We start from the raw sequence: 12,715 nt of genomic DNA, 5'->3' as shown, positions 1-12,715 counted from the left end.
TCCTTTCATAGTAGAAGTTGTTCATTTATAGTAACTTTGATATATTTATGGGAGTACTGAAAGAAAGTCTTTAAAAAGTAGTAAAATTTAGGGGATAGTACTCATAAAAGCAAAACAGATGGGAAAAGACGCCCCTGGAGGACAGCAAAGGTCTTGGTCATAAGGTGCCTGCTACTTTGGCATGCCCCCCTGCTACTCCAAAACAATTTGAAAGCCCTGCAGATCGGATTTTTTTCAAATGCGACCCAGGCCACTTGGATATGTGGTCCTAAATCCAATACGTATCCGATCTTTTCAAATGAGACCTGAGTGTGTACGGCCAGGTCGCATTTATCGGACCTGCACGTCATTGATACTCAACAAACGTCACTATTCTGCGTCCCGTTACACAGACGCAAGAAGGAAAACGTGTAACTTCCGCAAACATTGAGCACGCTCGCTACATGTGACGTTATCGCGTCCTCTACTGCACATGCAGGACACTTTCAGGTTCGTCTGCTGTTCACACACAGATCACATCCAAGTCGCACATATTTGGAAATGTGAACGACCACGCAAAAAAAAAAAAAATCGGATTTCACAAAAAAATCGGAATTGGGTCACTTCAGGCTGCAGTGTGAGCGTAGCCTCTGACTATCATCACAAGAAAACTACGATCAGTTCATGGAGCAATTGTTTAGTTTTCATGATAAAAATCTGACCCTTTTCTGTCCGTTTTCTGGATAATGATAGCCAACACTAGCTTGTCTACTAACACAGATTTATTATAAGCTAAGCTATTCATGCAGATTAGCTAAGTTACAGTTAGCTTGCTAACATCACCACTAGCAAACTCCAATCGGAGCAGTACTGGCAGTTGGCTAGTTTGATATAAGTTTTTCTTCTACAGTAACACCAAACATGGGAGCAGCAAGCTGTAACTAGCATAATATTAATAAATATTTTCTAATGTTACACAAATTCTATTAACATAATTATACTGTGGTACAATTTCTTTTTCTAACAATTACTTTCAATGTTGAATTATCTAAGGATCATTCATGATGATCAACTGAGTCATATTATTTGTGAAATACCTCCCCCCAAAAATTTAAGTGATGTCTACTGTTACAGACGTCAAAGAAAAGCAGCAAATTCTCAATAATGTACAAACATTTGTGACCCAGTCACCATCTGTCAGTCATTAACATATTATAATACACTATACATTTTAGTTGAGTCACAGCTGCTCACAATGTGTATTTTTAGTATTATATAAAGACAAAAGAGGAAAAACACTAAAAACATCAGAATGACAGACCAGTAACACCACAAAGACAGTATGAGTCACAGATTATAGACAATTTATAATATAACATGCAACTATAGATGAGCTACAAACCTACTTATAAGCCCTTATTAAAAAACAAAAAAAGAGTCTAATAAGATGGATAAAGGAATATTATGGTAACAAATTAAGGTAAGGATATCAGGAAGTCAGCTAATCTTTGGAATGAGCATTACAGAACCATTTAGAAATATTTTAGGCTGATTTATTATGATCAAAGCACTATATTTCCTATCATTCACTAACAGATCATCATTAGAGACAACTAAATAGATATTAGAGTTATATAAATATATGTATAGGTTCTAAAAGTACTTTAAAAAGATTTTTTTAAGTAGATTTTAATGGCGCAAAAGCCAGAGACACCAAACTCTCACTAACACTCAAATATTTAAGACATATTTTCTGTTATTCAGGTGATTAATAATACTGGACTTATACTAGCTGTAAGCCTCATAAAAGTGTGTTTTTGTAACATTATATAGATAGAAAAAGGGAAAAATTTAAAAAAATACACAACACACAAAGTATAATTAAAAAAACTTAAGTAGCAGAAGATAAGGAAAAGAGAATTTTTCAGTAATACTCAAATACTTATGACTTATTTTCTGTTACTGAGCTAATCCACCTACTGTTGCAGGTCTGATATTTTAAGGAAACCACAAAGAGCTGGGTGGTTTGGAGTTTTTTCCACATTGAGTGAATTGAAATAAATCAGGCAGAGGTCATGTTAACCCAGCTTGTTATCCACATAAAAATAAAGAGAGCTCAGTGTATAAGCTCGGGGTGTGGCGGGCTACGCAGCTGCTCTCCATTTAGTCATGATCGAAGATCCACAAAATAAAAATGAGTTAATTTTCTGCTCTTTCTGCAGCAGAAACAGCACAGAGGGGAAATCTGCTCCTCAACAACAACCAGTCGTTCCTGTTCGGCCTGTAGCTGCTCTGACGTTTCACCTACTCCTTCCTCCTCAATATTCTCAAATTCTCACTCTTGTGTTGATTATCCACAACCCCCATCTCACCCAGGATGCCCTCCCCCCCATTACCCCACCACCGGCAGCCCTCCCCCACCCACTGCTGCAGCAGGCCCAGGATCAATTTTTAGCAAGATAGGGCAGAAGATATACATATCAGCTACACATGGGAGTCAGATAGCAACACCAACATTTAACTGTCATTGTGGAGCACAGCAGACGCCCTGAAAACACCAAAAATATGAATCAGACACTCTGTGAGCCTCTAAAGAATTATACTCGTATTAGCATTTTTATTCTGCTGCAGCTAAAGACCGGACAAGGTCACTGCTGCTGAATGTCAGAAAAACTCAGCTATAGGAACTGAAATTACAGAACCGCAGGAGATTAAATAAAACAGCGTCTCCGTGGAAACATTTCAGCATGAGAATAAAACACATTTAAGATCACTGCAGACAAATACAGCACAGTTACAGCAACAGCATGGCCCCAGAGGACAATTATTAAAACACTAGAGGGGAAAAAACAAAACAGAACAAACCATCAGATATTCAGCAGTCCCAGAAATATGATTGTAGAGTCCAAATGAAGATCTAACAGGAATGTTTTAGTTTTAAAATTGGTGATAAAGGAACAAAACGTCACTTCAGTGTAACATGGAAACATTATAATGCACTACACATTCAACACCAAGCCTCAAAACTGCTATCAACAGATGTACTCATAAAAGAAAAAATTACATTAAATTACAATGAAAATGACCCCAAAGGTCCAAATAAAGATAACATAAAAGTTTTAGTTTTAAAGAGGTTGATTAAGGAACATAACATCAATCAGTAATACAGCACATTATAATTCACTACTGACTTAATATGAAGTCTTACAGCTGCTATAAATATATACACATTCTTAAACTGTAGTCATATAAGACAGAAAAAAGCTAACAAATAAGTTGTAAACATGTTCCTTAAGCCTTTAAAAGGGGGGGGGGGATTAAAGAATATTATAGTACTATATTAAGGTAAGGATAGCAGGAAGTTTCCTAAAATCCTAAATAATTCTTATTGGGACACTATAGGAATATTTTGGGCTTATTTATCAACATAAAAGCACTTTTAATGACTCAATGCTACTTCTTAATTCAATTTTATAAAAATGTCAATTACAAGGAAAAAAATTAACAGAATTATTCAATACTAGGAAACACCACATGCAGGAGACAAAGAATATACTGTACAAACATACATACACTGATCATTATAGTAAGATGCTGTGATATGTTATATTGCAATAAGACATTCTAATCAGATATTCTATACTATGACATTCCAGTTGGTGTTCAACTGAACTCTCAAATGTACAAATATATACGATCATGGGATTAGTATATTTGTATATGCCATAGAGATGCTGGCGCACTCAGTGCGCTAGATAACGTTTATGCAAAGTTTTATATTTATCTGTGATATGAACTGATACAAAGCAGCAAGTTCAGCCGTACAGCCCAACCTAATTCACAGCCGTGAAAATCGCTTTGCTTTTCTTATGTAATACACATGTAATATGGTAGAAAACTTGATGTTGAGATGGCAGAGTCACGACCTTCTGCCGCTTTCGTCACGTGTTCTTGGTTCGAGACCAGCTAGTTTGCAGGGCCGGAGATGAACCCGTTTTTCGGCCGAGTACTGGTTCAAAAAAAAGGCACCAGCTCCGGAACCCTGTTGGTGGAAAAGAGGCTTAAATTTGGAGTGCCCACTCCAGTTCAGGGACCAATTACTGCCCCAAGTGGGGTAGTTTAAGTATCTCGGGTACTTGTTCACAAATGATTGGAGATGGGAGCAGGAGATTGACAGACGGATTGGGGTTAGTGTCTGCAGTGATGCGGACACTGCATCGGCCTGTCGTGGTGACGAGGGAGCTAAGCGTGAAAGCAAAGCTGTCGATTTACCGGTCAATTTAAGTCCCTACCCTCACCTATGGTCACGAGCTTTGGGTAGTGACTGAAAGAACGAGATGCGGATACAAGCAGCAGAAAAGAGCTTCCTCTGAAGGGTGGCTGGCCTCCAGATAAGCGGAAGAAAATGGATGGAGGGATGGGTTCTAGCCAGAAAAAATTCACAGGCCGGAGGTATCAGACAGGGTACAGGGCGTCCACCAGTACCGAATGGATGACCACTTGCTAGTCCTAATGGCCACGTCCACTAACTAACTGATGATAAGTGATTCGTTCCAATAGCTAAATATAGCATACAGCTATAAATATGACAAACGTATGCTAAAGATCCTGTTAACTGGCAGTATCCCGCCCGCGGGACGTTTGTGGTGCTTTCCGACTTCGAAGACTCATACTGTCACAGTAATGCTGCAGTCCACTCTGATGATGCTTTTATATGACAGAGTAGACCCTCCGAAATAGATTGACACCTCATTTGACCAATCATGTTATGAAATGGGTTTCCAGAGCCAATAATAACCAGACAGCATCATATGACTTTTCTGGACATGCCCCAAATACTCTCCAATCGTTCTGATTGGTCAGCTCTGACCCAAATTCTAAAACCACAGATGTGTAGCCAATAAAATTCCTGACATGTGGGTATATGGCACCTTGGGGTGTGTTTTCACATGGACCCACAAAGTTGCTGCACAATGAGTGCGTATTACATGCGCAAAGTCAAGCCGGAAGGAAGACTCTGTGCGCCTTAGTGACTCGAGAGTGTTCACAGTAGGTGAGTAGGTGAAACGTCAGTCTCGCTAACGGACTGTATAAATATCTCAAACCAAGCTATTTTTCTGCAATGAAGTGACAAAGTGACTCACGGCAGTGGATTATTATTTATTAGAGGACTTTGTTGCAGCGGTTTATCGGTACGGAATGAACACGAACGAACAGCTGTTACTCGGAAGGCGTTTCACACAGGGCTTTCAAATTGTTTTGGAGTAGCAGAGGGGCATGCCAAAGCAGTAGGCGCCTTATGACCGAGACCGAAGCTATGACGGCAGCAGACGATATGAATAGTCACATGGCAGTCATGAACCAATCAAATGGCTCAGATTGAAAGAACGTAAATATTGCTATGTTCGTCCACATGGCACTGGAAATGGAGATGGCGGACGGCATAAAAATTTCTTTTAGGAAAATTACAAAGTAGACGGCGCAGAGTGATGGAGTAGGTGGAAAATGCGCCTGCCGCCGGCATAATTTGAAAGCCCTGTTCACAGTAAGTCTAAGTTTTTATTCCCAGCTCGTGCTCGTATTATATGCCGTTTAGATGTAAATATGTATGTCTCGATGGGCTTTCACGGCAGTTACACAATAGCTAAGAGCAATGTTTATTGATATTGATGACACTTGCTTTGTGGTGGGCTTTGGGTTCCTTTGTGTTTGGGGTGGGGGTAATTGTTTGCGAGGAGGTTTTAGGTTGTATATCAGGAAAACTGGGAGGATTGTGGTTTTTTTTTATGTGCATATGTAGTGTTTACATTCACTGTTACTGTTGATCAATATGCAGTTTATTTGGGGTGGAATCACTGAAAATAGACTGGGGTTTTTATAAATGAAGGCCAAGCATTTTCCTTCTTTTACAAATTAGGGCAACCCCAATGTTGAAGCATTGAGGAGTTACAGCCATTTGAAGTCTGTATATCAAAGGCTGGCTTACATGTGCCTCTTGGTCTCTCCACATGTGAGACCACGTCTGGACATCAACACACAAAAACCTTTACAAAACAGTAGGTTTTTGTGTTATCTTGATAAAATTTGAAATACACGGTAAAAAGACTTCATTCTACAGCTTCTTTATATTTTCCAATCCATACCTTCTACACTCAGTGTGTAGTTACATGAAAACAGGAAAAATCTAGGCGAGGCAAAAATTGTCTAATTTTTCTGTGTTTCAAACTTAATAGCTACATACTCATTACAGTTACAGCATTTCTAAAATATAGCTTGTCATCTTCACAAAGAGACCAAGCTTTTGCATGTACTCCAAAGAGTTCAGGAAAAGCAGCTGATTTAATTTGGGTATGCGGCCAGTTAACGGGTTAAAAAAACAAAAACAAAAAACCTAACCAAAAAAAAAAAGAAGAAGAAAACAACTAACAATAGGCTGGAATATTACAGTAATAGATTAAATATATCAGGAAGTCACCTAAAATCATATCATTATAATGTTACAATAAACAATACATTTCTATAAGGGTGTTAAGGCTGGCTTTAATAATTCTAATATTAAACATACACTTTAGAAACACAAGTTTAAGCCCTTAAAAAGCACAGTAAGAGGGATTAAGGAATATCATAGTATACTATATTTAAGTAAGAATATGATAAAATTACAGGAAATATTCTTTTAATATCACAAAATTAAGTAATTTCCAGCAATAAAACCCCTAATGGGGTAATTTAAGGCTTAACCACAGCTGTGGTTAATAAGAAGCATATTGACTAGTACTGACAAATTACTGGCTAATAATTGATTAAAGTTTTATACTACAAGACAAACAGTTCTAAATAGGAACAAGAAGGCTGATATGCATTTAGTGCTACAGACATATTACAGAAATATTAGGCAAATAGTAAAAGAATATGGTGGTTATAGTTTGGAAAAAGACAGATTAACATCACTGGGAACTAGGGCTGCAACTATCAATTATTTTAGTAATTGAGTATTCTATTGATTATTCCATCGATTAATTGGATAAGAAATAAATACTTTTCTCATTAACAATTCATCTGCATATTTTAACTTTTCACTGCAGTTTTTCACTGTGTAAAACAAACAGCGATGGATGGAGCAGCAACGAAGTTCTCTTTTCTTTATGTTGACACTTGCTGATCAGGTGGTTGATGAAGGGCTCCTTCAGCTGTTTCAAGTAAAGGTTTCATATTTTAATGGTGGTTACTGGAACAAATGCTGCTACTTTGGACGCTAGAAAAATGTTTCCTTTCTCTCCACCTGAGCTCACCGTTTCAATAACAGCTCCACCTCTTTGCGGTTGCCGTGCATGTGCAGACAGATTGTACGCAAAGCAACTGCTGCTGTTGTGTTATCAGTGTTTTTGTTGAAAAACTGGGGGCTGCATGAGCATGATGTTATAATACTTTGTACTCACACATCCTCCTAAATTGATTCCTATTGCAGGTCTGTTTTTAGTTGCTAATCAGGGATTAATGCATAAAAAATATTTTGACAGAGCCCCTTGGTACTGAATGGGTGACTGGGGGGGTTCCCATGATCACTAGTGTGATCGCTAGTACTAATGGTGGCACCTGCTAGCAAGAGCAGGGTGTAGAAAGGTGTAGAAAAACGTGTCCGCGATGATCCACTCGGTGTTAAAGGGTCGATTTTTCCAAATGATGCAAATCTGTCGCTGCGATGGAGAACTTTAATGCTGCTAATGCAGGTGAAAGGCTCCACCTACACGGAGACATCTGCGCGCTGCAGTTTAAACAAAGCATCAAAACAACAAATTTATGTCGAGGAATTTTTATAATCAAATTATTTGAGTTACTCGAGGAATCATTGGAGTGCCACATCTTTTGGCATTTTTTTTTAAATTTGTTACATTAAAATTATATATCTGTCTTTACTTTCCCCAAAAAACGGGACATTCAGACAGATACATGGTAATATGGTTGGAAACAGATGTATATTGATTTTCTGGATGCTGAATGTCAATAAAATATAATTAAAAAAAAAAAAAATTATATATACTTGTCCAAATTATATTTGGACAAGTATGTGCTGAAGAATTTGGGATTTTTTCCTCAAGAAATGATGAATCAATTACTAATGCAAACTAATCTCCCATTATTATATTCCTCTGACTAATCAATTAATCATTTGTTGGTACATCAGCAAGAAAAGCAAGTAGAATTATTAAAGCAGAGTAACACGCAAAGTGAAGGCAAATAATTTGGGTGATTCTTGGTTAGGGGCTACAAAATAACTCATCAGAAACATTACTGATTTATCTTCTGTACATACTGCATTCATCCACAAAGCTCAAAGATTTTAGATATATGAACAGGAAAAGTAAGAACAACACAAGGAAGTAAGAAATTTAGCATTTAAATCAGGAGGCAGAAAAACAAGCCCAGCAACTAATCCTTCGACTACTAAGTTAATCCCTTGAATTGCAGATATGTGCAGGTACAGGCAGGAAAAACAAAAGTACAGCAAGCTAAGACATAGCCATAAATCAGTTCACATTTGGTGCACTGGAGGCTAAACATTGGCAAAGCTTAACAACAGTAATGTAGTTGAGTTTTGGCTCATAATCTAAATCAATTAATTTCAAACTTCTGACTTTTTATGCACATGAGCAGGAAAACCAAAGGGGAAAAAAAATGTAGAAAAATATTCAATTTAGCTCAGATCAGAAAAGCTAAAAACCAAAATTTAAGGGATTTGTTGGTCATATTTTGATTAACTGTTTCAAAATCTGCCTCTCACTCTATGACAGCTGGGACAGGCTCCAGCCTATCATTGTTTAGCTCACATTTAAAAAAACTGGAGACTAAAACTTGATCAATTGCTCAGTCAGTCTTACTAAAGGGTAACAACAAATAAAAATGTATAATCTTATTATAGCTGATCATTTTGTTTAATCAAAATTGTGGCCGATTTATTTTATGTTCATTTACTAATCATTTCATAACCCAAATACAGATATTTATAGGTGTTTCAGCAAGAAGATTGCTTCTTAAGTAAATAATTGACCAAACTCAAGCAGCAAATCCCCATCAAATTTGCTTCTGATGATCAATTAATTCATTAATTTACTATTAACAGTTTAACTTTGGATATTTAGATGTGTGTAAGTACAGGAGTATCACAAAAATACAACTTACCATTCAGTTCAAAGCTAACAACCTGAAAACTGATAGTTTGGAATTTTCTTTCTCAATCATAGACTGGCAAATCAATACCAGTATCTGCTTGTAAACTAAATTAAATCAATTAAACCTGAACCTATAACTTTTTCTGAAGCTCCTGTCCAGTGAGATGAAAACCAAATATTTGACTAAGTAACAGGAGCCCAGCAAAGTAACATAAATGTACCATTTACCTCAAATTTGACAATCGTACTGTTTATCAAAATATTTACAGGCCTATGACCATGAAGATCATATTTTTAAGTAAATATTTTATTAAATTCAAGCATAAAAATCATAAAATGTGTTTCCCATTCATCTTCTGCTACTAATCTATGACTCTAGTCTAGTTAATTTAGTCAGTCGACTAAATTAACTATTTAAGTTTAAGAAATGTATAAGTATAAAAGCAGGAAAAACATAAATCCAATAAAGATCGATATTTTCTCTTCAGCTTATATTTAATAAGCTGGAAACTGAAAATTAGTTTTTCTCTAAGTCACACACTAACAAATCAATAAATACCAATGCTCATTATTTTTCCTCCATAATCTAAATAAATTCATCTCAAATGTCTAACTTTTTATATACATAGGAGCAAGAAAACCAAGGAAAAAAACTCACATCAGATGAGCTAAAAACCTAAAATTTAGGTTAGTTATATTTTGATTAATTGTTAATCAAAATGTTTGAGGCTCTACTAATCAAAGAACCCATGGAACTATAACTTTTGAATGGAAATCTGAGTAGAGGGAAGACAACAAATATGAAAGTGACTTAGCTCACCAAAACAAGCAGGAAATAAATATTTTTCAATTTTTTTTCAATGTTTTTTTTTTTTACAGAGAGCTGAATCATTCATGAAAACTGGTGCCAATTTCTTAATCTAAGTTTTTATACACATATGAACTGAAACAATTATGTTTTAGATCACATTTTAGAAAAATCTAACAAAAAAAAAAAAAAATTACCTTGAATTTGGTGTTTTATTATTTTTCTACTAATTTATTAATCAACTGAATATTCAAGTCACAGTTTAATTTAAGCAAAGTAAGATATATTCATTATTCAGCTCACATTTAACAAGCTGGAGACTGAATTTTTCAATCTGATATCAATCGATATCAATACCAATGCTGATTATTTTCTTTGCATAAACTAATCTGTTAATATCACACCTATAAACTTTTATGTAGCGCACATCTGATGAAAACCATGCAGGACACAAACCTTTTACAGGAAAATCAAGTAATGGGAACACACAAAAAAGTAAACTTGTTTTTTACAGAAATGTTTGCCAATTATTTGTGTGTTCATTAACTAACCAATCAATGACCTTGATTCAGCTATTTAGAGGCATTTGAGTATAAGAACTCATTCAAGAAAATTCAAACATAAAAATCACCTTTAAATTTGTTTCTGATTCTTTTTCTGATCAATTTACCCTCTCATTACAAGCAGGAAAAAGACTCAAACTAAGTCAGTATTTAGTCCTGCAGAACCAGTTTCAGCCCCAGAATTAGTTGCATACATATATTTAACTTAATTACAGTGAGAATATATGATAAATACCAGCATGAAGTGAGCTTTCTGTGTCATAAACATACCATTATCCAGTGTAGCCCTGTCGTATGAGTATCACAGAGCTCCAGTCTTTTTGCCTTTTCTTTTTTTTTTTTTTTTTTTTTTTTTTTTTTTGGCCCTGGGGGAGGGCCGGCTGAAGCATTGCTCCAGCCTAGCGGCAGGCAGGAAAATAAAAGCCACATAATATAATCTGAGCTGTGAGAGGCAGCCCTCTGTCTAAAATGTGAACACACACACACACACAGAGGAATTTAAGATGGAAACCCTTAATCTGCACCATGCCTGCGTCAGTTCTCGTGATATTTCTGACAATAATGCAGTGAGATTTTTTTTTTTTCAACACTGTTTTCAGTTCAGGAAGGAAGATAAATTTTAAAAAATGTCTCCTGCTTTACAAAAATATATAAATAAATTAACTAAATAAAGCGTACAGTATTGACCTTGGGTATATCCTGTTATTCAAAAGCTCACAAGTTCAGCACTGGGGGAAAACTCTCAGTATTGCAGTAAATTAATATTTAAACAGAGACATTATAAAAATATACAAGCACCACTGGAATATTAAATACCCCCCCTCCATCCACCCAGCGCCACACATGGAGGATTTCAGTCCAAATAAATGACTTTATTTCGGGTAAAGCCCACGCTGCCCTCGCTGGGTGTCCTCTGGATGTTTCCTGGGATTTTTTAAAGGCTATTTCAAGTGCAAAAAAAATAACCACATTTCATTTCCCCCTTCACGCAAACACACAATAATAAGATTCCTCCTTAAAACTGTGCCAATTACAGCGGAGACAAAATGTCGGGGAGGATTTGATAATAATATCAATATGCTTCCTATTATAACCAACACTGCTCCACCTAGTCCTGAAAAATATTTCTAAGCTTTAATATCACGTCGGGGTGGGAATTAATTCTCATAAAAATGGAGAACATATCGATGGTAGCTCGGCTGGTTTTTCTTTGGGCTGGAAAAAAAAAAAAAAAAAAAAAAGGAGGGTAAAAGTTTCCTGATATTTTCAGGGCAAGAATTTTATTTTATTTTGAGCTAATGTGCTTCTTGTTAGTGTGGGTGGGGGTTGGTAGCCAGAGGAAGAAACTGTCGACACGACACACAAAGAAATTAATCATTAACACGGAGAAAATATCAGAAATATTAAACTGGAATTTAACGGCTGGGCAGGATAGGAAACGAGGCGACAGCTCGGTGTCACAGCCCATTGTTTCCCCCACCAAAAACACAAATATCACCGATTTATTTGCAGCCAGAAAAAAGTTGAGCCTGGCTGAATAAAGTTGTAATTGCAGTCAGAGCAACTCTCCGTGCCTGGGTTTGGTTGATATGGGAAAACACTCAATACGACATGGCCAAAGTAAATGAAATAAAACGCCAAATTCAGGCTTCAGTCCGCAGCGACGCTCGCCTAAAATATTCTACACGTCAACAGGTCAAAAAACGTCCGGCCACCAGCGACATAAACGGCCACTATTTGGAAATTATATCGGCTTTACCTGTATTGCATTGTGCTCCATTGCAGTCCTGCATTCCCCTCTCTGTGAGGCCCCTCTCCGGTTACACCGCCGGGACTCGCCGACACACAAACAAACGCACCAGAAGAAGAAAAAAAAAAAATAAAAAAATAAAGCTTTTTTTTTTTTTTTTTTTTTTTTGGAAATGGAACAGGATCTAGGTGTGGCCAAAGTTTGCCACAGAGTACAACTTGATGTTAAAGTCACACTCAAAGGGGAGTTGGAGCATCTTTAGCTTCACAAACGTGACGTATTTCCGACCGACACGGAACACGAGGGCGGGGTTTACATACAGCAGGAGTTTAAATCCACGAAAAACACTTACATTTTTTTTTTACTGTTTTATTTTACTTTATTTAAAACTATTTATCCACAGCAGCACATTTAACAGATTTAAAAAAAAAAAAAAAATATTTAC

The 12,715-nt window shown here is 36.5% G+C and overlaps 1 protein-coding gene across 3 annotated transcripts in view; it reads right to left on the bottom strand.

Moving 5' to 3' along the window:
- Positions 1-12,402, bottom strand: part of LOC115792498 (AT-rich interactive domain-containing protein 5B) — a 51,726-nt gene extending 39,324 nt beyond the window's left edge. For all 3 annotated transcript variants that reach the window (XM_030747055.1, XM_030747057.1, XM_030747056.1), the window contains exon 1: positions 12,280-12,402. In XM_030747055.1, the coding sequence (XP_030602915.1) occupies positions 12,280-12,300 (21 nt within the window). In that variant the 5' untranslated portion in view covers positions 12,301-12,402. The remainder of the gene's footprint in view (positions 1-12,279) is intronic.
- Positions 12,403-12,715: the final 313 nt, after the last annotated feature.

This window comes from Archocentrus centrarchus, chromosome 14, assembly GCF_007364275.1.
Source record: "Archocentrus centrarchus isolate MPI-CPG fArcCen1 chromosome 14, fArcCen1, whole genome shotgun sequence".
Lineage (NCBI taxonomy): Eukaryota > Metazoa > Chordata > Actinopteri > Cichliformes > Cichlidae > Archocentrus > Archocentrus centrarchus.
Note: the sequence above shows the minus strand (reverse complement) of the source record. Positions and strands in the feature narration are given on the sequence as shown.